The sequence below is a fragment of the Propithecus coquereli genome, unplaced genomic scaffold, assembly GCF_000956105.1.
Source record: "Propithecus coquereli isolate 6110/MARCELLA unplaced genomic scaffold, Pcoq_1.0 Scaffold209, whole genome shotgun sequence".
Taxonomy (NCBI): Eukaryota; Metazoa; Chordata; class Mammalia; order Primates; family Indriidae; genus Propithecus; species Propithecus coquereli.
In genome coordinates this window covers 615,507-642,374 of record NW_012145967.1, presented here as the reverse complement: position 1 = coordinate 642,374, position 26,868 = coordinate 615,507, and the positions used below count along the sequence as shown (strand labels likewise).

Sequence of the window (26,868 nt, the reverse complement as noted above, 5' to 3'; positions counted from 1 at the left end):
AGGAGGCTGGGCCGAGGCTTCCCCAGCATCTCAGCAGGAGAGTCCCAGAAAGGGAAGTCAAGAAGAACTAACTCAGAGGCAGGGGAGAAAAACAGCCCAGAAAAAACAAACACCAAACAGCATGCTGTCTGCTGAATAGGCAGGAGTGTGTGGAGCCCAAAGCAGGCAATTACCACGATTCACAAACACTGCAATTACAGAAAGGAAGAGAAGGTGAATCTGCCTCCCAGCAGGGCAGAGGCACAGCCAGGGACAAGGGGGACTGAGAAAACAACAGTGCCAGCCCCAGCTGCTCCTCGTGGTGTGGGAGTGGCCGTAACTGCCCCAGAATCTGGCCTTCTCCAGGTCCTAAGTCAGGATGCTGCTTGGAGGAAGCGAATCCATTTGAGATCGCGCCGAAATCTAGCCTGACGATAGAGCGAGGGCAGCGGTTATGGGACCCTGGAACACCCGGGAGAAAGTAAGGCCGGCAGGGCAGGCCCATCATGAGCAGAGGAGCAAAGCTTCCTCCCCAAACAGCCCCACTCGCTGCCCGCCCTGACTTGTGCTCTGGCCTTCCAGAAACCTGGGGTCCCAGCCGCACAGAGAGGGTAGAGGCCAGGCTGCTGGTCACACCTGGGCACTGCCACCTAAGTGTGTCCTTCAACGGTGACTAACAACCCATTCCCAACTCCGAACACTAAGATGTAATGTTTCTGAGATCTTTTAACAGGTCTTTCATTGTTCTTTCTGCCAAAGAAGAGCTTCCTGCTTCAGTATCGTCCAAAAGGCTCAAGACACATGTTCCCACAGTCCTTCCCACACAGCCGCCTTCCCAAAGGGCTCCATCCCCTCTTGGAGAAGCCCAGGCTGCAAAGCTCCCAAAGTGCCTTTTAACCAGGAAGGAACAAAACAAAACGAAATTCCTGCAGAGGCCAAGAATGGCTGAGACCCCAAAGCCCTCAAAGCCCCAAATCACCCCAATTCCAAATCGCCGTCCAAATTACCCAACTCCGACCCTCCGGCGCCCAGGTTCCTCCCAGATGCGCACTAGTAATAGCCCGAAAGTAATGGAGGGACCGAGACGGAGCCCTTTTTTCAAGTCAGGGAAAGCACGGAGGAGGCAGGAAGGTGAGAGGAGCTTTTCGACGCCTCCAAGCCCTGGGGCTTCCCGCCTCCGTCGTGGGGGCGCGCGGCAGGTCCGGTACCAAAGGTCCGGCCAGTCCCGCCCGGCCGCCCGCGGCCCGGCACCCGCCTAACAGGAAATTCCACCTGTGCGCCCAGCGCCCGGGCCACCAACGGGCACAGGAGTGGGGCTTGGCCGAGCCCGAGCGACCGAGCGCCGCGCTGCAGGGCTGGGGGCGTGCGGAGCCCGGTGCTCGGCGCCCGCTCCCCGGGGACCCCGGCCCTCGCCCACCTCCTTCCGCGAGCTGTACTTGAGTCCCGCGCCGAAGTCCTTCGGGCCCCCTCCGCCCTTGCGGGCGCGATCGCTCCGCATGGCTCCGGTGGCCGCTCGTGGGTCTCAGAGGCGCGGTCCCTGCAGACGACCGGCTCCCATGGCCCGCGGACTCGGGGCGCGGGGCGCGCGGGGGGCAGAGCGGCGGGGCAGGCCCAGCGCGCCCGGCCGGCGGCGGTGGCGGTGGCTCTCCCTGCTCCCGGCCGGCGCAGGTAGTTTCGGGGCGTGGCCTCCCGGGACCGCCCCGCCCCGCCCCGCCGCCCGCGGGAGGCTCCGCCCCGTGCGAGGCCGAGGAGAAGGCGCCGCCCGCAGGCGAGCGGGCGCGGAGGTGCGGCCGCTCGATTGGTGGCCACCGAGGAACTCGCGGGGCCGCCGCGAGTCCCCTCCCCCGCCCTTCCGCTCCTGCGAGGGGCCTTTTCCCCCGGGAAGGAGGCCTTCCGTCCGCTCCGACCGCCTCTTCTGTCCCTTCCTCGTGCGTTTTCTCTCCCCACTGGGTCTTTCACCTCGGTCACTTTGCCGCACGACTCCCCTCAATTCTGACCCCTCCGGAGCCAAACCAGCCCCGAACGGCCCGCGACCAGCCTCGCCGTCGGGCCACAGCCCTCCTTTCCCCCGCCCCCACCCCTCGTCCTGCGGCCGTAGCTGCCTCTCCTTCACTGTTGGACGCGCTTGCGGTGGCCTGCGACCCGCGCTCCCCTGGCAGGTCGCCAGAGGTCTGGGTTGCTCGACGGAATGTCCCCTTAGGCGTTCCCAACGTCCTTCACCCATTTCCACCATCTGATACTGACCGATCCTGTCTTCGAATCCCCGCCTTCCCTGGATTCCGGTCCTACTTTCTGGCCCCTAATGTCACGGTTCCTAAAGTTTTCTCTTCAGTTTAAAGATAAAGTATAAAGGAAAGAGATAACTTTATCTCTTGGCAACACATCTCATCTTACGGCTTCAGATAGGTAAACTGCCTCCCTGGCATAGACATCACCAAGGAGTGCCAATTCTGCATTAGTAATTGCCTGGGAACTTCTCCATTTAGGTTCTTCCGGTATTCCATAGCCAACAAATATTATTGAGCACATATTATGTGCTAAGCGCTGTTCTGGGTACTGGGAAACGAGTGAACAAAATAAAAATCCCCGCTTCAGAGTTTGAGACCAGCCTGAGCAAGAGTGAGACCCTGTCTCTACTAAAAACAGAAAGAAATTAGCTGGACAACTAAAAATATATATAGAAAAAGTTAGCCGGGCATGGTGGCACGTGCCTGTAGTCCCAGCTACTGGGGAGGCTGAGGCAGGAGGATTGCTTGAGCCCAGGAGTTTGAGCCCAGCTTGAGCAAGAACGAGACCCCATCTCTACTAAAAATAGAAAAAATTAAGCTGGGTGTGGTGGTGTGAGCCTGTAGTCCCAGCTACTCGGGAGGCTGAGGCAGTAGGATCGCTTGAGCCCAGGAGTTTGAGGTTGCTGTGAGCTAGGCTGACGCCACGGCACTCTAGCCCGGGCAATAGAGCGAAACTCTGTCTCCAAAAAAATAAAAAAATAAAAATCCCTGCTTTGAAATCAACAAGCCCCAGACTTCTTTCTGGGACTTGCCCATCTACTGTTGTTTTCTGTAATTATAATGGTATCATGCTCCTAGGCTAAAATTCTGGAATCATCTTTGACTCTCCACCTTCCTTACATCTCATATCCAGTTAGTCAAGGCTTTCTCTCAAGCAGCCAATGGTATTGCCCTTTCTTTCCTCCCCGTTTAGAAGACCCTTATTCAAGCCCTTTGCCTGGTTTTGTGTAAGAAGCAAAAGGACCTCCTGCCTCCAGTTGACCACCCTCTGATCTCTCCTACATACAATAATCAGGTCCATCTTCTGAAACCACAGCTCCTTTGAAAACTTCAGTGTCTCCTGAACCAAACCTAACCTCCTTTAGCCCGGATTCCATGCTCTGGCCATCCTCCCTTGCGGCCACGCCTCCCAGCATTTCAATTTGGAACCCCCCTCTCTGCAGCCGGACTTTCTGACCTTTGCACCTTTCCTAAAGTTGCTCATCCACTGGGAAGCCCTCCTGCTTCACATTTACCTCTGCATATTGGGTCAAAGTCACCTCACCGCTGGAGTTGTTAGTGTTGTTCACTGAGTGTTTCTAGCTCTCTGAGTACAGACTGGACTTGCACTGCCTCCCTTTTGGAGTTAGGTATGGCCAGCTGTAGCCAGAAACTGTCAAACGAGGGGATATACGGGACTTCCACACAGGGGCAAAGGGAGGCAATGCACGATTCCCACACTTTCTTCTGAGATTAAACCTCTGTCACCTGTGACCCTAAGTGGCCACAATGAGCAGAAACCCCTGCTGATGGGCACTGGATGTGAAGCATGAATGGGGAGTCAGCTTTGGGTTGTTAAACCACTGAGAGTTAAGTACTGTTCATTATTGCAGTGAAACTAGCTGCAATGATATATACTACCTTCTCCCTGAGGTACTCCCTCCTTCCAAACCAGGACTAGGTCTGTTTATACTTCTCTCATGAAACTTACCACTTTTCCATTGCATTTCTATTTTTTTTTTTTTTTAAGACAGTCTCACTCTGTCGCCCAGGCTGGGGTGCAGTGCCATGATCATAGCTCACTGCAGCCTCAAACTCCTAGGCTCAAGCAATGCTCCTATCTCAGCCTCCTGAGTAGCTGGGACTACAGGTGTGCACCAGCTTACTTTTCTATTTTTAATAGAGACGGGGTCTCGCTCTGCTCTTACTCAGGCTGTTCTCGAGCTCCTGTGTTCAAGCCATCCTCCCTCCTGAGCCTCCAAGAGTGCTAGGATTACAGGGTGAGCCACTGCACCCAGCCCCACCTTTTCATTGCATTTCTGTCTGTGTCTTACCTGCCTTTGAGTCCTCAGAGCCTAGCACAGTAAATGGTGTCAGTTTAATAAAAAGGAAAATGAATCTGACACCTCCCATCATATAAAGCATTCCAAAGCTAAATAGAATATACCAAAAAATTTTTTTTGCCTTGGATTACCAGTGGCACAATACCCTTCAGTGACTGTGAATGACTGAAAGTAAGCGGGATCCAATGTGACATAAATGAGATGGCACTCCTGGCACACAAACCTGCTATGCTGCTGTCAAAGGAGTGACTCGCATTTGTCTTCCAGGTTCAAAGAGCATCATCTTTTATCTCACAGAGCTCAGCACTCGGGGCCATCATTTGAATTCAGTACACATGCAAGGCATGGACTGCAAATCCAGATGAAGAGGAAGCTATGCGGGCCAAGATCGCTGCCCCAGGACCGCGGCATCAAGCCAGCTTGTTGAATGCACCCTTCGGGCACTGCTGTGTGCGTGCCTATGACGGAGAAGAAGTGTAGCTTCTATTAACCCCATTCAGTCTCATCCTCATAAAATTATGGTATGTGAGGTAAGTGCTTTTGGTCCTAAATTGTAGGGGAAGAAACCCAAGAGCCTAAAGGATGTGGTCACATGCCCACACTCATAGGGAGTAAATCCAGCTCAAAGCCACATTTCCACCCGAGGCCCGTGTCATTTCCCTGCCATAGAAGGAGGGACTCACGACCAAACTGTCCAACCTTCGCCACCCCCACCAGGCCTCCTCTCCATCCCCAATACCCCAAAGCCACCATCTCTCCTGTCTCCAGGACGTCATCCTCTTCCTGCCCCCAGGACTGCCTGCTGGGAAGGTCACGCCTGTGCCCCTGGACCCCCTCAAGGGCCTCTCCAGCAAGCTCCAGTGTCCTTGGGTGTGCAAGCGTGGGCCTGACCACAGGCTGAACGACACTGGCTGAAGCTGGTGGTCATGTGGGAGCCAGAGGGGCCACGTCAGGTGGACCCAGCCCAAGTTTAAAATCACCAGCGCCCTGTTACTGTCCAAGACAGCGGGGCCGGGGGCAAACCCCGCTGGAGCAGATTGTGGCAGGACTGCAGGCAACGCGCACTCCTTCAAGGCGGAGACGTCTGCAGACAGCAAGGGGTGTGGGAGAGGCTGCGAGTGAACAGAATAAAGCAGAATGAGCCAGTTGTGGAGCCACCATTCGTGAAGGTGCTTGAACTTTCAGGAACAACCAGGTTCGTATGTCGGAACCTATTAATAGCACCACTTCTGCTTTTGTGCTGGTATAGCCCGTAGCACTTCCCTGCGGAAGGTACTTTGTGGGAAAAACGCACTTTCTAAATACCAGTTATTTAGCATCATCCACAGCCCTGGCCCCAGGAGCTGCCCCATGTGCCCGCAGCCCTTCCTCACCCTCCCTGCCTCCTTCCCCCAGTGAGATCCAAACCCAGCCAAAATCCCATTGCTGGGAAACTCCCTGGGCATAATCAATCTCTTCTTCCTCAGTTCTCCCAGAAATCGCTACACACCCCAATTAGGGCTTATATTGTAGTGTATTTTGATTTTCTTGCTACACATAAGCGCACTTGAAATGCTATTGCAAGAAAGAGTGAACAAGGACAGTCCCTGACGCGGATTAGTGTCTGTATGGTGAGCCCTTGTTCGTCTGTCTGCTGTTGGCTTCCTCCACTTACAATTCAGGAATAAAAGCATATCATAATTTTACGAGGATTATACCAAAAGGGTTTATCCTAATAACATTTGCCTACACTTCTTCCTCACCTGTGCACATTGGGTGCATTCATGAGCTGGCATGACGCAGTGGTCCTAGGAGAAGGATCTTGGTCTGCACAACTTTCTCTTCATCTGCATTTGCACCTAATGCCTTGTATAGGTATTACATTCAAATGATAGTGCTGAGCACCTCCGTGGGGAAGACACTTACTTAGCTCTGTGAGGTAAAAGATGGTGCTCTAGGGAGCTGGGTGTGGTGGCCTACCTGTTGTTCCAGCTACTAAAGAGGCTGAAGATCGCTGGAGCCCAGGAGTTCGAGGCTGCTGTGCGCTATGATGACGCCTGTGAATGGCATGTTAGCCTGGGCACAATAGTGAGACTCGATCTCTAAAAGAAAAAATGGTGCTCTAGGAACCTGGGAGACGATATGAATCCCTCTGCACACACAGCAGCAGAGCAGGTGTGTGTGCCAGGAGTGCCAGCTCGTTTATGTTCAGATCTGGCATCTTAGCACATGGCTTCATCGTCCATTCAGTCAGCGTTCCAGATGACATCGAACGAATCACCACTCTGTCAGTCCTGCCTCCAAAATACGTTTAAAATCTATCTCCTTCTCTCTCTCTCTACTGCTTTCCCCGTATTCCACACCACCACTGTCTCTTCCCTGGACTCCACGTAACCCCCCCAAAGCTCTGATCTCCCTCTGCCCCAGACCCTGTGATTACAGAGAACGGTCACAAGCTTCCTGACACTCCCCGCTCAAGATGGAAAGCTCCTGAAAGGCAGGATCAGCGTCTGTTAAGTTTTCCCAGCACACATTCAAAACTCTGTTAAATTATTAAAAGACTAAATGAGTAAGTGAAAATATAAATAAATGTTTTCTGGATTTCTGTTGTCACTTAATTTTTTTTTTAAGAGATGGGGTCTGGCTCTCTTGCCCAGGCTGGAGTGCAATGGTATAATCCTAGCTCACTGTAGCCTCCCAGTCCTGCGATCCTCCCACCTCAGCCTCTCAAACTCCTGAGTAGCTAAGACTACAGGCATATGCCACCGTGCCCGGCGAATTTTTTTTTTTTTTTTGGTAGAGACAGGGTCTTGCTCTATTGCCCAGGCTGGTCTCAAACTCCTGGCCTCAAATGATCCTCTGCCTCAACCTCCCAAAGTGCTACAATTATAGGCGTGAGCCACTGCGCCCCACCACATTGTTTTATTGTTAAATGTAGCACAAATATAGAAAACAGCATGAAACCAATACCTGTACACTGCTTACTGGATTAATATGCGGCAACGCCTTATAAGACTCACCGTGAGAGGAAATAGAAACTTGCCAACCCCACCACCCCAAGCCCTCCATGTGCCTGTCCCCAAAACAATCCTTACTCTCCCCACGACGAGTGATCACTGTCCGACTTCTATGGCGATTACTTCCTTGTTTTCCTTTATATGGTTTTATTGTTCGGGCCTGAATCTCTACACATCGTAGTTGACCTTCGGCCCACTTTTTCTTTGTCTGCTTTGTCTTCAATATCTTTCAGGTCACTTTTAATCTATAGGTTCCCACGTCTTCTCTTTTTACGCCCCTTTACAATTTATTTACTGAAGAAATTATTTGTTCCGCAGACTTTCCCACAGTCAGAACTCTGCTGGTTGTATTCTCATAGTCTAGTCTACTTAGCGGGTCCCCCCACCCTTTGCATTCCCTGAAAACTTGTATCTAGAGGCTCAAGGGGATAAAGGTTTGCTTTTTTTTTTGAGACAAGAGTCTGGCTCTGTTGCCCTGGCTAGAGTGCCATGGCGTCAGCCTAGCCCACAGCAACCTCAGACTCCTGGGCTCAGGCCATCCTCCTGCCTCAGCCTCCCGAGTAGCCGGGACTACAGGCATGCACCATCATCCCTGGCTAATCTCTTCTATATATATTTTTAGTTGTCCAGATAATTTCTTTCTATTTTTAGTAGAGATGGGGTCTCGCTCTTGCTCAGGCTGGTCTTGAACTCCTGACCTTGAGCGATCCACCTGCCTCGGCCTCCCAGAGTGCTAGGATTACAGGCGTGAGCCACTGCGCCCGGCCAAGGTTTGCTTTTTTGTGGCGAGAAGATGCCTTCACACGGGATGGTATGTTCTTTAATGTGTGATACTTGTCACGTGCTTGAATTCTAAATTCACTAGGAAATGGGAGCAGTAATATTTCATTTTATCATTCCTTATTTATGTACTTGTTGGAAAACTTCTATAAACTGGAATTTCTCATCATCTGTTTTGTTACTCAGTGGTAAGGTTTGCGTAGGAAAAGGAGAATAAACGCCTAAGTCTTTCCCTTCATTTAGCCGGTGTAAAATAGGTAATTCCCTAACGTCTTCCAAGGGACTGATTGGTTTTTGTTTGCTTGCTTTTCTATTGTTATGAACTCTTGGATTTAAACATATCGGCATGTTTGGGTTCACTGCTGTTCTTATCCTTACTGATGTTCAAAGTGTCCCATTTGGCCAGTGGGAGCCTCCTTAAGTCACCTCTGAGTCCTTTTGACCCAATCCTACTCATTTTTGATCGTTTTCTTTGCTTCCTCGTATGATGTTCCAGATTTATCTTGTACATTTCCTGCTCACACATGCGATTAGTCATTTCTTCAAGACATCATAGTGTCTTTGAGTGAAAAATGATATTCCAAGGCTATAATCTGGATACAAGGGATGTTCATTACTACTTGCTAATTGTTTCTGGGACTTTTGGAAGACAAAGCTAGGAATTCTCAAAAGAGATAAAATACCTATCATATTCCCACTGATGCATCCAATTCTAATTTAGTACCAGAGTATTGACTTAACTTACTCTATCTAGTATCTATATTTTCTTTTTCACACTGAGCATCCTTGTTCTCAATCACTCTTTGTTTTTAAACCCATCTCCTTTATCAAATGAAGGCAGCAGGAACCATTTTCCCATTGGAGTTCAGCAAACTTGCCTTACTGGGATTTTTGTCAACTTGCCAGCTCACAAATGACAGGATACTCTAGCTAATTTGAGCAAAAAAGAAAGAACGAAAGAAATTATTTAAAAATGTTAGGAGGCTCACAGAATGTCTGAGAAGGCCAGAGAGGCAAGAGGGGGAAAGCAGAGCCAGGAACAAGGTCCAGCTGCACCCCACCCTGCACGGGAAGCCTCCTCTGCTCCTGCCCAAGGAGGTGCCACCGAGGCTCGTCCCACTGAGACCAGACCCCTCGCCAGTCCCAGTCCCAGTCCCGCTGCCCCGCTGCCCTGGGAGCTGCTGCTTCTGCCTTCGCCCTGCCAGAAAGGCGGCTCGCTGCCGTGCCTCCGTCCTTTCTCAGTTCCCTCTTGAGCGAGTCTCTTGTGAGTGCATCTCATTAGATCCTAAGGGAACTGAGAAGTCGAGTTCTGGTTTCTGCCTTAGGTAGGCAGGACTCATAAGACAGAAATTTTAGGACACTCCAAGGATACTGGAGCGTCCACAAACGGGGTAAATGCAGGCGCACTGAGATGTGAGCCTGAGAGTGTGTGCTCAGAGCCCTTCTGGAAATGAACTTCTTTTTTTTTTTCTTGGAGACAGAGTCTCACTCTGTTGCCTGGACTAGAGTGCCGTGGCGTCATCCTAGCTCACAGCAACCTCAGACTCCTGAGCTCAAGCGATCCTCCTGCCTCAGCCTCCTGAGTAGCTGGGACTACAGGCATGCGTCATCATGCCCGGCTAATTTTTTCTATATATTTTTAGTTGTCCAGCTAATTTCTTTCTATTTTTAGTAGAGACAGTGTCTCGCTCTTGCTCAGGCTGATCTCAAACGCCTGAGCTCTAACGATCCGCCCGCCTCAGCCTCCCAGAGTGCTAGGATTACAGGCGTGAGCCACCGCGCCGGCCTGGAAATGCATTTCACCCTGGACTGCTTATTCGATGCTATTTCTCTGACTTCTCCTGCCCTGTCCGCATCATTAGCACATCCAAGTTCATTTCTCCTTCCTTCTGATATGTGCAGTTATGGCCCAACCTACTCCCTGACCCACGGTGCTGCATGGGGTGTACGCAGGTTTCATTAAAATCAAAGTCCACTGACTCATTTGTTTGCATGCTGAGCTCAGTGCTCAGGTGAAGACAATGATCATCTAAGAAGTTAGGGGGAAAAAGTTTAAATTCAAGTTTAAATTACATGTCAAAAGGCCGGGCACGGTGGCTCACGCCTGTAATCCTACCACTCTGGGAGGCCAAGGCGGGTGGATTGTTTGAGCTCAGGAGTTCGAAACCAGCCTGAGCTAGAGTGAGACCCTGTCTCTACTAAAAATAGAAAGAAATTAATCAGACAACTAAAAATATATAGAAAAAAATTAGCCGGGCATGGTGGCGCATGCCTGTAGTCCCAGCTACTCGGGAGGCTGAGGCAGGAGGATCGCTTGAGCCCAGGAGTTTGAGGTTGCTGTGAGCTAGGCTGACGCCACGGCACTCACTCTAGCCCGGGCAAAAGAGTGAGACTCTGTCTCAAAAATAAATAAATAAATAAATAAATAAATAAATAAATTACATGTCAAGACCGTAAATTTACATTTATTGTTAATAATGATGTTCTTTACTCTAGAGTATGTTGGGTCTTGAGGTATTAAGTAATATTATGAGGCCAACGTGATCAATGAGACTTAAAAATTCAATGTCCAGTACATGAAGACAAGCCACTAAAACCTTTCCAGTGCTTGAAGTCATGCAATACCCAGGTTAGTCATTTACAAATTTCATTAAGAAATGATAGACGCACAGCTTGAGGTTTCTTAATGAAATGCCAAAGACAAAAGGCCTAAACCACTGTGGAAGCATTTTTTCCTGCCACCGTGAGACTGACATAGTGCACAGAAAACCAGCGGCGACACTGCAGTCCGTTCTTCTGTCTGTAAACACTGTTGGAAGAGGCACGGACTTGAAGTAACAGGTAAAAGCGAATGTTAGAATATGGAAGGTTTGGAAGAATGCACAGATGGTTCTGTTATAGCTCAGCTCACTGTGTAATATTTGCTAATTTTCCTGATCATGAAATACAGTTTTTTTTAGTGGGCTCCTCTGAACTGGAGAAGATATGTTTTCAACAGTTAAAAACAATATTAATAGTACCTAACATTCACTGAGCACTTAGTCTGTGCTGGGTTCCAGACCAGGTTTAGGAGCTTTGCGTGTGGTAACTTACTCCTAACCCAGTGAAGTATATCAGTCTCCCCGTTTTTCAGATAGAGAAACGAAGGCACAGAGCAGTTAGGTAACTTCCTCAAGGTCACCCAGCTAGTAAGGCGCCAAATTAGGAGAACAGGCAGTTTGGCTTCGGATTTCCAGCTTTTCGTATTATCACTGACTCATTTTATTTGCACTTTATGGAAAAGAATGTATTATTAAAAATCTAGTAGATGTAATGCTGACGGATGGGCTACTTGAGTGAAGTCCTTCCAGGTAAGGTCCTAGTGCTAGCCCACATGGGCACCGTAAGTGCATAGTGAGCTGCAAAATGTGATAAGAAATCAAGAACTTGAAAAAATAAGGTAGACAGGGCACAGTGGCTCACACCTGTAATCCCAGTACTTTGGGAGGCCAAAGTGGGAGGATCACTTGCGCCTAGGAGTTTGAGACCAGCTTGAGCAACATACTGAGATCTCATCTCTATAAAAAATAGAAAAATTAGCTGGGTGTGGTGGCACTCGCCGGTAGTCCCGGCTACTCGAGAGGCTGAGGAGGGAGGATAACTTGAGCCCAGGAGTTCGAGGTTGCAGTGACCTATGACCCGGGCCACTGCACTCCAGCCTGGGCAGCAAGAGTGAGACCCCATCTCTAAAAAAAGAAATATGGTGGAAACTCCGCTAAATTTTTTTAATAAGTTTGGAAATGACTGAGACAGCACTTCATGGTACACAACGAGATTCATCTTGTAACAAAGTATTTGAAGAGTTGTTGAACTTAAAGATGTTACATGGTTCTTGTTTGCTTTAAAACTAAAAGACACCTATTCCAATTCGCTGACTTTTTCTAAAGAAATGGATGTCTGGAAAGGTTCCATTACTGGGTAGTTATGCTGTCAAAAGTGACGTCTCACCTAGAAGACCACCTGTACACTGGGAGATGGAGCTGGGAGACAGGACTGAAAATGCAGTATCGTTCTGTAATGGGCACAGCCAATGAATGATGCACTTCGCTCCTTCCAGCCTGTTTTTGTGAGTCGTCCCTTCCAGACTTTTTTTCAAAACAACTTTATTGAGGTATAGCTGACTGCACATATTAAAAGTGTTCAATCTGATAAGTTCTGATACTCATACACACCCGTGAAACCATCACCACAATCAAGAACTCTCAGTTTTTATAGCCACTAAATGTAGTATTGCAACAAAGTGACCTTTGAACCAGACTTTCTAATTGCTCTATCTCAAAGTGTTAAGACAGAATTTAAAAAATAGTAAGATATGAGACAGGCACAGTGGTGCATGCCTGTAGTTCCAGCTCCTTGGGAGGCTAAGGTGGGAGGATGGTTTTCGGCCAGGAGTTGAAGGCTGCACTGCGCTCTGATCATGCCTGTGAATAGCCACTGCGCTCTAGCCTGGGCAACACGGCAGAACCCCATGTCTAATAAAAAAAGTTTATTTTAATAAAAAAAGTAAATAGAAAAATAAGGTATGGGAAAGCATAACTCTCCAGTCCTTAAGTGTGCGCTGCACATAGTGACATCCTTCCAAAGAGGCCAATATGGTGGTGGGGGGAAGATTAACTTTGGAATAGAAACACCTGACAAACGCCACCTCAGCCAGGTGATCAACGTTGACATCAACAATAAGTCACGTTGACAGTACGTACCTTCGATATGACATGATGAGAAGGCCACATCGTCTCTTCCTCTCAATAACACACAATCCCACGTGTTATCATGAGAAGAACATTGGAGAAATCCCAATAGTGGGACATCCTACAAAATACCTGACTACCGCAGGGCGTGGTGGCTCACACCTGTAATCCCAGCACTCTGGGAGGCTGAGGCAGGAGGATCGCTTGAGGTCAGGAGTTTGAGACCAGCCTGATCCAGAGTGAGACCCCATCTCTAATAAAAATAGAAAATATTAGCCAGACGTGGTGGCACACGCCTGTAGCCCCAGCTACTTGAGAGACTGAGGCAGGAGGAGCCCTTGAGCTGAGGAGTTTGAGGTTGCTGTGAGCTAGGCTGATGCCACGGCACTCTAGCCCGGGCAACAGAGTGACACTCTGTCTCAAAACAAGAACAAAAACAAAAAAACCCTGACTAGTATTCCTCAAAACTGTCAAGTTCATTAAAACAAAGAAAGTCTGAGAAACTGTCACTGTCAAGAGGAGCCCAAGGAGACACAGCAACTAAACATAATGTCATATCCTGGGATAGAAAAAGGATGCCAGCCGGGCACAGCGGCTCACCCTGTAGTCTCAGCCACTCGGCAGGCTGAGGCGGGACGATTAAGCAAGACCCTGTCTCAAAAAAAAATGGACATTAGGTAAAAAAAAAAAACACTAAGAAAAAGTGAACCGACTATTGACTTGAGAGAGAGAATGAAAGCAATGCTGCGCCAAAACCGGCAACATTTTACTGGACCCAAAATGCTTCGCACCCTGATTAAATAAAATTTGGACAAATTATTTCATTTTTTAGGCTTTCCAAGTTTCTACTTATGATAGCACATGTATATAATTTTAAAATAACTCTATATGTAGTTTAAAATACAGTTTAAAATAATTATATATGGCACACACTAAAAACGTTTTACTGATGGAGGCCACTGCTCTCATCAGAAAGAGGCGGCATCAGCTTCAGTATCTCAAGTTCAACCAGATCCGGTTATCTTGGCCATAAAACTCCAGCAGATTCCTCAAGATGTCATGCCCCATCCATTTCAAGGATTCTAGGGAAAAAAACCAACTTAATTCCCTTTCCCTGGCTGGCTGGGCTGCTCCACAGTGGGAATGCGCCAAGTCTGTGACCATGACAGCCTGCCAAAAGTGCCCGCAGAGGAGAGAACGGCAGCCTCCCCCCTTATTCTATAGTACGGAACAAGGCAAGATAGTGGTTGATACTGGTCTCCTTGCTTAACAAGGACCACTTTACCCTTTGTTTCAAAAAAAAAGAGCCCGTCCTACGTAACCACAGACAGATCTGGGCTCTGCCAGAGTAACAGTGGGTGACCCTGTGGCCGTGTTTCTGCAAAATGAGCGAGGGAGCCATAAGGTCCCTTCTGGTTCCTTCTACCCATTTTGTCTGTGTCCATGACTTCCCGAGTAACTGAGACAATACGTTCCTATGAGTGGACTTCTGGGCCTCTCCAAATCTTAGGGACACATTACATCCTAATCTGCGCCTCCTAAAACAAGAGAATCAGCGGTCACAGCAACTGAAACCAGAACACATTAGGACACCTGGGCCCGGTTCCCTTCGACCTCCCTGCTGGGCTCTGCTCTGCAACAGAGAGCACACAGGAAGGACCTTCGCCCCCGAGGCTGGCGGCAGGATGGGCAGGGCCACATTCCCCAGAGGTCAGAGCTGAGTCACCGAGGCAGAAACCAGATGAGTTTCTCTCAGTACCTGATGAGGGGACTGTGCCACCAGGGAGCAGAGTGGAGCTGCCTAGGGTGGGGCCCCTGGGCAGTCCTGCCCTGTACATTTCCTTGTGCAATTCCCCAGGCCGCTGTCTCTGCGACGACCCCATTTGGGTAATGAATATGCAAATAGAACCGCTGCAGCCACAGACTCCTCCCATCATCAACAAGAGTGTTGGTAATGGGTAAGTCCTGAGAGTCGCCCAGTTGGACGGGTACTGGTTGTCATGCACCAGCTTTGTGGCAACCCCCAGAGGCCACTGTCTCCTAGAACTGACAGAACGACAGAACGGCAGGACTCCCACAGAGCTGGGTCTGCATGTCTGCTCCAGCCCCTGACCTCAGCTTTCTGCAGGAGAATACTCAGCTCTCCCTCAAAAGGCTAAGACGACTCAGACCGCGCGACTCAGACCGCGCGTTAGAGCAGCTAGCAGATGGCAGGCACTAAAATAAAGGAAGCTGGTCTGTTAGCTTTCAAATCGCAATGAGCGTGAGATCCACACTTCCCAGTTGATATTGCAGTCTGGTGATGGCGCTCTTCAGAGCACTCTGGCAGAAACTGGTTTCAAAAAATTTACAAAGTTCCCTCTTCTTCAAGACTTCTCCTGGCAGCAACGTGAGTGGCCAGTGCAGGAGGCAGAGGCTGAAGTGCGATCGCTGCCAAGAGCCGGCCTGTTCGCCTGGCTTGTCCCAACACGCTTCCTGGCTGGAGGCTCGTAAAATGCTCTCCCGAGGCCAGCATCCTTGGGAAGATGTACACAAGTGTGTACGTCCACGCACAGGTGTATGTGGCATTACCCCGGCAACCATGCCACAGTGTATTGGCACGTACTTAAGTTGGCGATACACTAAGCTAGGGCGGGGACCCTGAGGTCAGCCCCTGAACTTATCCCTGTAGCTGAAAATTAAAAAGACTTAATCGGTAGTGAAAACCGCCCCCCAGGCACAAAGCCCTCTAAGTAGTTGTCAGGTCAACAAACAAACCCCCTTCAGTGAGAGGATACGGCCTCCTGGTACAGCAAGTTATTAAGAAAGAAATGGAGGCTGCAGACGTTTCTCTGAAAATCCAGCCACAAGCTCTACTCATTGTCTCCAATACCATTACGGAAAAGTCTCATATTAATAAATATCAGTAGCCGAAATTAAATTTTGCCAAATGCTCCAGGCAGACTTTCCCTGTTCTTCTTTCAATGAAAAATGGAATTCGAGCCCAAGTGCCAGGACTTGCTGGAGCGGACTTATTTCAGCCTCTGCAGCGCGCGGGAGCTCCCCATCGCCCCAAAGGCAGGAGGGGCAGAGCCATCCTGGCAGATCGATGCCAGGGTCAATGAAGCCAGGAGTCTCAGCGGAAGTTAAAGTATTTATTGATGTGTTTAAACTCTGTACATTCTCCACAGATCACAGTAAGGAGTTTGTAGGTGAAGTTTAATCTGTGCATAGTGGGAAGAGACATGAATAGGGTCAAAGGGAAGAAAAAAACCACAGTTACTGGAAAATAGAAAAAAAAAACACACCACAGGTTACCAGAACCTTCAGATTAAAAAAGAAAAGGAATAGAACAGCTGTGAGCAGCAACACCGACTGTACCAGCATTACAAAGACTCATGTGAAAGAAACAAAAATCTTCAAAGCTTTCCACAGTGTCTGCAGATCAATTTCATGTACAGCCTGGAACATTCTCCTTTCACATAAAAACAAACCTCTGTTCCCTCCTGGGCCATCAGCTGCCTCCTTACTGTGGTCTTCTCTGCGTGGATGCCGAAGAGGCTGGTGGCAGGAGGAGGCAGGAGTGAGGGCACAAGGGGAGACTGAGGGTCAGTGCCTGTGGAGGACGAGACCACACATTTGGACACGCCGGGAAGGGGCCGTGAACAGTAAAGAGCTAAAGTAGACGACGGAAAGTGGAAGAACGTCATGTACAAACTACAGGCTAACTTCTGTGGAAGAACTGGATTGAGAAGCAAAGCAGCGGTGGACACCCTCACCTGTGTGCATCAGGCTCGCTACAGACGCTGGAATGAAAATGCCTCTAACCTCCTCGGTGACAGCAATTGTATGGGGACACCAAGGTACCCAGCAGTGGAAACACTGGACTTCCAAGGAACGGGTCCTTTACAATGGTTTTGAGGGCTTACTAGCATGTGCCTCGGTGGTCAGCTACAGTGCCCTCGTCCACCTAGCTGCTCGGCAACTTCCTGAAAGCTCGTTCAAAAAGGGCATGAAAAGGGGGATACTGCCTTCTTTTTCCAGTAAAAGCCAGGGCCGTGAACGAGCTAGAGAGCTGACTTACACAATGTAACTGGAACAAACAGCCTGCATACACAGCCTATCGCTGAAAATCGACATTTTCCATTTATACGGAGAGCATGTGTGAGACAATACAATAGAAGTGGGTTTCTGATTAATTTAAAAAAGAAAACTACATCAAATATCTGCAATAGATCATTTTTCTCATTTAAGGTTTATATTTCATATATCGTTATATTAACATTTTTCACCCATTTAAAAGAATGGAAATTGCAATTCTACAGTAGTACTTTATAGTCTTAACGATCCAGGAGGTCAGGTGCAAGACGAAGCCCTCTGGCAGCAACTGCTGGTCAGTAGTCAATCCAAATCGCTGGACCTCTTCTGGCCGACCTGCACCACCCCACTCCAAGCAGGGGTGCCACACGCTTCCTGTCACTTATATCTGCATCTGCTCCAGGTACTTGTAGGTGGGGTTTTCATAACCATGGTTCTGCATCTTATTCAGGTGACGCTCTTCTGGGGTGAGCATTGGGTCAACCTGGAAAAACAAAGATCAAAGGCCACTGCAGTGCCTGGGAAGAGACCTGCACAGGCTGCTGGGAGACTGAGATTGTTTGCTGCACAATCCCCTGGGGACCAGAAGCAGCCAGCACCCTGCTGCCATTGGACAGACCCAATGAGAGCTAGAGGTGAGGCGCCGGAGGAGAAAGAAAAGGGGGTCAAAGAGGTGGTGCCTCTGAACCCAGAGCCCTGAAAGCTTAGTCCACGTGGAAGACAGTCAACTGGGCTTCTTGGCACCACAGTGACAAGTCAGTCTCAGTCCTGCTACTCACCCTCTGGGACGACCGAGGCAAGCCACTTAACACTCAGCTATGAAATAAGCAGTGGGACATGATCTCTGGTCTTTTCCAGCTCTGAAATTCTACAGCTAGGCTGGTTTCCAGTGGGAGACAAAACCAAATAACTAAGACCTGCATTTGAACTAATTTTCTAGAGCACATTATATTCCTTATTGCATTTATACTTGGTATTCAAGAGACTCTGGACATTCCCACCACAGTGGCAAGAAGTTCAATTACAAATCAGAAGACAGAACAGAAACAGGTTGCTTTGGCTCTTTCTAAATTTCCTGTCGATTTTTTGGGTTTTTTTCCCCCATTAAAAGAGAGGACTAGTAGCAGTCCTTCATTCTTAAATATCTAAAAAGGAAACATGAAGGAAACAATCTGAGCAAATAGTTTTCACCCTCTACAGCGTCAGATGTTCTCATGACTTTCTGACATTCATAGTCTGGGCCCAAATTGATGTTGAAAGTTGGCGACAGCCCTCGTAACAAGACCAGTGCAATTTATTAGTTGCTGGCTTCCAAAACGTGACCTAGGAATCCAGTAAATCATTTAACCGGCAGCAGCATGTCCAGTACTCGAGGAGTTAAGACGGTCGAATTCCTCAAAGTTCTTGCCGCTCATCTCCACCCGGGCCCAGGGTGCAGGGCAGACCCCCCGCCAGCCCCTCACCTCCACGATCCCGTGGCTGATGGTGCCATACTGCCTCTTCCTCAGCAGCACCAGGCTGATGACTATGACCGTGGCGATGGCCACTGCAATGACCAGCAGGCCGATGAGGGCACTGCTGCTCAGACTGAAGTCCTCCCGCAGAGGTCCCACGGATTCCTGAATGACAAAGCAGATGTGCAACAAAGGCCAGTGACCATCTGGCAGCTGTGAGGCCAGTAACTCACCAAGGGCCAAGCTCCTTTGAAGTCCCAGGTGACACCAAGCTCCTGCTGTGCAGGTAAGCATCCGTACGGGGAGAACGCCCACTTTTCCCACCCTCCATGGAGATTTCCCTTTAGCTGTCCTATCCGAGAGTCCGGGGAAGTGCGGACGAGGGACCCTCAGGCACTCTACACACCAGGCATCCCTCCCGCTTGCTACTTGAATGAGAAGGTCCACAGGAGAAATAGCTAAGATTGACAGGAAACCAGGCAGTAAGTTCCGTAGCCAAACACGTACCGGCTCTTCCTCAAGGCCTCCAACTCTCTCGGCATTGAAAATCATTTCCTTAACGTCCAGAGTCTCGTCGATGACCTGAAACAGCCACAAGAATGTCGGCAACTAGCAACTGGGTGAAGGGGAAATTTAGTATCAACATCACTGCTGCTTTCCTCCTCCATTTACTATTTGGTGGGGGGAAGCAGACACCTGTTGGGAGCCCCGCTAACCAGTCGGTTGTGTCACAGATGCCCGAATCCACTCACCAAACGCCTAACGAAGGGGCAAGTGTGGACGGAAAATACCTTATAGCAGTATGGAAAATACCTGCGTTTTCCTTTAAGTAACCGTTCTAGAGAAGTGTTTCAGGACAGATTACCAGGAAGCGATATTTAAATACCAAACTCAGGTGAGAATAATCCAGAAATATAAATGATAGAAAATGGTAGAATAATAAAAGGAAGTATAAACCTAAGACAGTATAAGAACCAAACCCAACTCTATTCCATTTTCAAGCCATTAAAACTCTACTCACTTGAATATGGCCTGTAACACGTTCCGAATGTATTTTCCTCCTGTATAGCAAGAGATGAGCTACTGCTGAGGCAGATTCTTTACTCCTCCTCCTGCCCACATGCTAAACAAGACAGCCAGTCTGTGGGAGCAGCTGGCGCCCCAACCTTGCACCACGTGGAAAATGAACACGTGGCCACGCACCTGACACTGTGCCACGTGCTCTAACGAGTCTCGAAAGTAAAACATGCTGGGAAGGAGAAAGAGTGGGCTCACCATGTTTTCATCCACTTTATTCTTGCTGTTGATCACTTTCTCTTCAGCACCAATCAGTGCCCCGTCCTGCTCTCCCGCTCCAGATCCTGCGTGGAGAGAGATCACGGCAGAGTTTCCAAGGACGGCCGACCTCATGTCGCTTTCACGGCAGCAGCAAACTCTCAGGGCCAGGGAGCCCCTCGCCACGTGCCCCCTTCCCCTCCTCGATCTGCGACTGCACACGCGTGTGAGGATGCACTGTGCTCCATGGATGATACAGGCGTTTTCAGAGGACCGATGGGAATAATGAGGAGGGAGTGCTTACTTGTCTCCAGCTCAGAGAAATGGAACGCAAGCCTTCAGAGAGACCGCTCGCCGTGAGACACACAGACACGGAGGCCATTCCGGCATGGACAACACGCAACACCCTTACATGTGATATTCTCGCGCCCTCTCCTTCAGCACCGGGGTCCGCACACAGCAATCTGCATGTCTGTCTCCAGCACGATAGTTTGGCCCACAGGCAATGCTCTCTGCCTCCCCAACATAAATACGCTCCCTGACATCAACCCCTGCTATTTGTCCTTCAAAGTTTCGCTCCTCGTGGGAGGCATTTACAGATCACAGCACTTAAAATCAGGTTTGTAATTATCAATTTCCTTCCATGGCTCCCACCAATCTGCGTCCCTCTCCGTGCCCAGGTCACAGTCAGTCACATTCCAATGGTGACTAGAGAACAAACAGGAAGGAAGCGGTCTGTCAACAGGGAGAAGTGTAACACCAGGGGGAAGGCACCTTTCTCTAAACAGAGCAAGAATAGCAACTCTCCTCTTGCCAAGGTCAGACACCGCCCAAGACAGCATCGCTTGTGTGTGGCGCTCCAAATGACAGTATCCAAATATGCAGCGTGACTGGACCCAGTACGGACCAGGGAGGGGACAAGTGAGAAGTAGTCCTCTATTTTTAGCTCCAAACATGTGATTTCCAGCTATAAGAGTTTATTAATAATAACAGACAAAGTTCTATATAAATGTCTAGATTTGAACCTTTAGAAATAGACCAACCTGACAGCACATTTGGCATACTAAGGTAATTACCTGCAAGCAAGATTCCAACATGAAGACACACACAGCACTGCTGTCCCTGGGCTTGTCAAAGGCAGACAGTGACAAGGCCCAGCTATAGCAAAGCTTCCAGCTCACAACCAGACTTGTTCTTAACACAGAGCAATGGGAACAGCTATGGTAGCTGCTAAACTTGCAGACCAGCTAATGTGTTAACTCATTATAATGCAGTAAAAATGATGTGATCTTTTCTAAAGTTTCCACTTTAAAGAAGAACTGCACAACTCGATTCTGGTTAAACCACAGCTGGCTTTTGCAGTCTGAAAATACCAATGAAACAGCAATGCTGCACTCCAACTACTTGAGAAAGAGGAATCTGCAAGGGTGTTGCCTGAGCAAGGATGCTTATGATCAAGTCCAGTAAATCCTAATTCTGACCTCCTTCCATCTCTTTCTCTCTCTTCCTCAGATTTTTAAAGGTTATATGGGTAGGATCCTATTTGAAAAATAGTGTGGCACTGAGACAATTAATCTAAAGTCCTACTGCCAGTCTACAGTGTTCAAATACTTTTTTGGTGGTAAAATCCACGTGTTAAACACTGACCATAATAACCACTCTGGTTTTATAAAATATATAAACAAGTGACTTCAAGAGACCAAAAGTTAATGGTTAAATTGTCCCAACTCGTAACAGTTTAAATACAAAGGTGAAAGCCAGTTAAACTTCTAGAAAAATTCATCTCTATAGGCATCTAAGTTGTGATGTTTCAAAAAATGTTGGCATAGTGATCTCCAAGAAGAGACACATCTAAATAAAACAAAATAAAGCATTTATACATAAGTGATTTTCAGAAAATTCAAATCACACTTTTATGTTCTGAGAACAACCTGTGACATAAACCAGAATACCAAATTCTTAGCCAGGGAACACTGCTTTGCTCCATCCATAAAAGTCTGCCAAAGCCAAAAGAGCAGGCTCATATGATACGTTAAGAACATGGAATGTTTGAACCGTTTGTTCACAATGACACCTGAGGATCGGACTGTCCAATCACCAGAGGGATTCAGCAGCTGACACAGGCAAGTAGGTAATAGAAATCACATGGGCTTTGAGGACAGCAAACTGGGTTCAAATCCTGGTTCCTCCACTGCTTAAAGTCATGACTTAGAGTAAATCACGTAATCTCAGGAGCTTCTTCAATTGCCTCATCTATAAAATAGAGCTAAAACTCCTACCCTACAGGGATGCTCAGTGGGTTCAAAGAGATCAATATGCAGAGCATTCCATGCAGTGCTTGTGTAATGTTAACTGTTTTGAAAACTGGACACTCAGTAGAGCAAGAATTCACTTGTCTCCACCTGCTTCATCCACCGGTTTCTAATGTTCTAAGGAATGCTACAACTCAGGGGACATGAGACAACTGGCACAGACAAAGGGCAAGGATAGCTAAAAAGAAAAGATGGAAGTGGGAACAGTAGAGAAAAAAGAAGAGGTAAAAGGACAAGACTCTCCACCTGACTGTAAACTAAGCCTATTTTTATATATACTAGCAATTCACAACCAACCTGTGTAAACCGGGTGTACTTTAAAAAAACCTATCCAGATTAGGCTGGGTGCAGCGGCTCACGCCTGTAATCCCAGCACTTTGGGAGGCTGAGGTGGGAGGATCGCTTGAGGCCCAGAGTTTGAGACCTCATCGCTACAAAAAATAGAAAAATTAGCCAAGCATGATGGCACATGTCTGTAGTCCCTGCTACTCAGGAAGCTGAGGCGGGAGGATCGCTTGAGCCCAGGAGTTCAAGGCTGCGGTGAGCTATGATCGTGCCACTGCACTCCAACCTGGGCAACAGAGCAAGACCCTGTATGAAAAAAACAACAAACTATCCAGATGAAAAGGATTTACGCAAGCATCTATTTTGGTTACTGCATGTTCTCTGGACATCCCAGAAGAGAGCTGAGGATGGTCACACAGTGACCAACACCACTGACGCTCAGTGCTGCAAGGTCAGGCCAGCTTGTTAGCGACACGGGGGCCCCTCTGGCTCCACTCACAGCTATGTCGGAAGCAATGAGGTGGGAAAAAAATCAGGTGATGGTATGAAACAAAATGAAACTTCTGACACACTGGGGAGTGAAAAGGAATGAAGGTCTTAAGGGAACATCTTTGACGAACTAACCTTTTTTCATTGGGTGGTACAACTCCGGCTGAGTGTCTAGCAGAAAGGAAAACAATAAAAAACAAAATAAAATAGCACAAAAGGAGATTAAGAAAGAAAATGGCTTCTTTCAAAATTCCTATCTTAGAATTTCTCTATAATTTGAATAAAAGGTATTTTTCCTTAAAAACATGCCTGAAATATCCCATAAACAAACCTGTAGTAAGATCCACAGCAAATCTCTGGAGGCTAACACTGATAAGAAAGAAAAAGGTAGTAGTAGGTCTGTTTTGGGCCTTTTAAGGGAAATTTTGGGAGATTTCCAAATTATTTAGCTTAGCCCACAAAATTATTTTTCTTATAAAACGGCAAAAATTGAAATTAGTATTGATCATGATTTGCTGACAGGGAGATGAGGTCCTAGCTCAGCTATGTCTGAGATGCCCCGACCCCAGACCAGCACGCCAGTGTCTAAGCACAGCCACCCCGCAGCCCGCGGAGGTCGGGCGCTGCAGTAAGAGCTCTGCCTCTTTCTCGATCTGCTACTTCCTCAGATGCTGTTTTCTCATCGGAGGCTCCACCGCACTGAGCCCACACCTCCGACCTTTCTGCGAACCCCCCTGCCCCCCTCCAGTTTGGTGCCTTCCTCAGGCCTCTGTTCCAGCACTATGTCCAGCCAGAGCCAGTGACTGTGACACGTGACTGTGGGACCAAACCAGCTGGGGGTAAAATCCCGACTCTCCATAACTTTGGGCAAGTTACCTAACCTCTTTAAACCTCAGAATCCCCAAATGGGGACACTCAGGTACCTACTTTAGAGGGTTATTCTGCAGACTGAGTGAGAGAGTCCATGTAAAAATGCTTAGCTGAAACTGTCACATAACAAGGACTCCACAGTTGTGGGCCGTTTTTATCATTGCCACCATCAGCAGCCAGAGCGGCAAATAGAATCTGACCACACACACTGGTCTCAGGGCACCGGTCTTAGCAACTTGTTTATTGCTGGAGCAGGCTCCCAGCTTTCAGAGATACTTTCAGACATCGAGAACCAGCAAGGGAACGGAGGAAAGAGTGCCTGCCTAGGAGTCAAAGGACACAGCTTCTTGCCCCCACTTGTGTCAGAGATGCGACCCTGAGCCAGCCCCTCACCTGAGCTTGTCCCTTACCGCCCTCCCACTGCCTGTCATGAGATGGTAATGGCATAGTGTGACACGAAGGAGCTATCGACACTGTGAAGTGCCTCTCGCATGTAAGACATTACCTGAGCTGAAAGAACAGCAGGCTTGAAGCCATCCATCTATGAAACAGGACAAATATTCCTAACTTCATGGTGATGCTGAAGCCAACCAACTACTTTCATACTGAAAGGACCCAGCATGCTGCCTGCACACAGTAGGTGCTCAATGAATCCAGTCTCCCTTCCTCTGACTCTCACAGGAATACAACCTGCCCACCTCAACCCAGTTTCAAAAAACTGACGGTAGTTTTCTCATTCTGTCCTCCCCGCTGCTGCCCAGAAGTGGCGCTGTCACTCACACACACCTTCGTTTTCAGGTAAGGACGGGAAGGGGTGGAACAGCGGGATCTCCTCACTCTCCTCTGAGCTCACGCGGACGTCCACAGGGGTCTCTGAGATGGAGGCGGTGAACTGGTCCATGTCTGCGCGCTGCTCCTGGAGGAGCTCATCTGAAGACAGACGGCAGGTTTTAGAAGGACTTGGCATCTAGGCACAGAACCACCAGTCTGAAAAGGGCTGACTCCTGTCGTTCTAGAGCTTGAGATGTGCCGAGGAGAATGTCCCACCAACCCAGGCCCCGCTAATGGCTCCTGGCCCTGCCCTGAGACACCTCCCGACTCTGCAGCAGCACAGAGCCCCAGCACAGGCGGCCAGGGCCCATCCCGGGGACCCCTCTCCTCTCCTCTCCACACTCCAGTTAAGTGGTCTCCTCCTGCACCACAGATTTTGGGTTTTTAAAAAAACTGCACGCATTTAAGGTGTACAACATGATGTTTTGATATCTACATAGTGAAATGATTACTGCTGTCATGCAAATTAACATACCCATCACCTTCCATAGTTACCTTTCTTTGGTAAGAGCACCTAAAATGCACTCAGCAAATTTTCAGTGTACAACACAGTATTATTACTCACTGTCCTCATGCTGCACGAACCATCTCCAGACTTATCCATCCTGCGTAACTGCAACTTCGTACCCTGACCTACCTCTCCCAACGCCAGTCTTAAAACCACCTATACACCAAGACGCCCAAACCCGTGTCCTGCACCTACCGCCCAGCCTCTGCCTCCTCTAATAGCACACCCTAGACCTCCACGTAATGCCCAACAGCAAGGTCTGTGTGTATGGAAAGAACTGGTGATTTCCTTCCCCACCTCGTAAACGCTGGCGCCGCCGCCCACCGAGCTGCTCTCGCAAATCCTCCGCGTCACCCTCGATGCTTTTCCTTCCCTCAGCCCCGCAGGCAAAGCTGGGCACACCCCTTTACTCTCCCTCGGGACACATCCTAGAGGCCACCCCATTGCCCTGGGACTCCGGCCCCCATCTCCTCTGTCACCATTTCAGTGAATACTGCCATCGTCTCTCTCCGAGATTTTTACAGTTGTTTCCTGTCTGGCTTTCAATTTTAATCAACTCTCCACATAGCAGCCAAGTGAGTTTTAAAAAAATTCATGTTTTAAAAAGCATAATCCAGACCTAGTCACTTCCTAGCTCAAAACCCTCCGATGGCTTCCCATCAACCTGGAAGAAAATCCAAACTCCTTAATTTTACCTCCTCTCCCAGACCTAGCCCCCGCCTACTTCTTTGGCCTCATCCCCTCGCTGTGTTCCAGCTACGCTCATCTGCTCAGATGTGCCACCTGACCAACACTCGAGGCCTCTGTGGTCACGGTCTCCTCTGCTAATGACACGTTCTCCCTTGCGATCACCCCATTCAGGTCTCAGGCTACCGCCCCCACAGGCAGCCTCTCCGACCACCGGCCACTCTCCACCACTCTGCCCTAGTTTTAACTCTCTGCACAGCACTTATCACCATCTGACACTTGTTTTCTTGTTTCACCATCTGTTTCTCTCCTACTGTAACATGAACTCCAGCAGGTATTGTCTGCTTCTACACCATTTTTCTCTGTGACAAACAGCAGACAAATTAAATTTTTTTGATTAGTTGAGGTTAAGGCTTGGGGGAGGGGTTGGGATTTTTTTTAAATTGGGTTTTCTTGAACACATCAGCAATTAAGGGGGAAAATAGTAACAGGAAACTTCCTAGTCCCTTGCAATTTCACACCCTAGATTTTCTTCCGCTAACAGAAGGTTGATGAAACTCAAAAATCTGTGGCTCACGGCCAGTACATCTGTCCTTGGTTACTCCCTGACCTTGTCATGTAAGCTCCAGTGGATTCCAGACTTCTGAAACCATGGTGTGCAAGGCCCAACTTCACTGGGCTTGTTTGTTCCCACCTGCCTGGCTGCCACTCCTGAATCCCAGCAAGAAGCACCCACTGACCTTGGTACAGTCAGTACCCACCAATTTCCTCTTGAATTTCTTGGGCCACATAAGGTACTTTGTAGAGCAGAGAGAGGCTTTGGTTCCTTCTTTCTTCGATCACGTGGAGATGTGTCATCACCTGGAAGCACAGTCACGAGGGAGAGGTCTTGTCACTGACAACCACCAGGCCAGGAGGGAACTTGCAGATGGGACATTTACACACACTTCTGGAAAGATCATTTCAAAAAGTGTATTCTCTACAGAGTCCAGCAGATCAGCGGGTCGGGGGAAACGTATTAATCCCTAGGCCGTCCTTACTCATCACTAAAGTGTAGTGCACACGATCTCCGTAGGTGATGAGAGTGTATCCAAAGAGTGTTCCAAGTTAAAAGTTACTAAAAAAATGTCTACTAGGCCGGGCGCGGTGGCTCACGCCTGTAATCCTGGCACTCTGGGAGGCCGAGGCGGGAGGATTGTTTGAGCTCAGGAGTTTGAGACCAGCCTGAGGAAGAGCGAGACCCCGTCTCTACCAAAAATAGAAAGAAA

General features: G+C 48.7%; 2 protein-coding genes across 2 annotated transcripts in view; both read right to left on the bottom strand.

Annotated features, from left to right (window-relative positions):
- ST14 (suppression of tumorigenicity 14 (colon carcinoma)) overlaps positions 1-1,599 on the bottom strand; it is a 47,122-nt gene extending 45,523 nt beyond the window's left edge. The window contains exon 1 of the mRNA XM_012644279.1: positions 1,397-1,599. Within this exon, the coding sequence (XP_012499733.1) occupies positions 1,397-1,477 (81 nt within the window). The 5' untranslated portion in view covers positions 1,478-1,599. The remainder of the gene's footprint in view (positions 1-1,396) is intronic.
- Positions 1,600-16,908: 15,309 nt separating this feature from the next.
- Positions 16,909-26,868, bottom strand: part of APLP2 (amyloid beta (A4) precursor-like protein 2) — a 72,852-nt gene continuing 62,892 nt past the window's right edge. The window contains exons 13-19 of the mRNA XM_012644278.1: positions 26,362-26,461; positions 24,361-24,504; positions 22,840-22,875; positions 19,619-19,704; positions 18,851-18,925; positions 18,353-18,508; positions 16,909-17,373 (exon numbers count right to left, since the gene is read on the bottom strand). Coding sequence (XP_012499732.1) covers positions 17,272-17,373; positions 18,353-18,508; positions 18,851-18,925; positions 19,619-19,704; positions 22,840-22,875; positions 24,361-24,504; positions 26,362-26,461 — 699 coding nt within the window. The 3' untranslated portion in view covers positions 16,909-17,271. The remainder of the gene's footprint in view (positions 17,374-18,352; positions 18,509-18,850; positions 18,926-19,618; positions 19,705-22,839; positions 22,876-24,360; positions 24,505-26,361; positions 26,462-26,868) is intronic.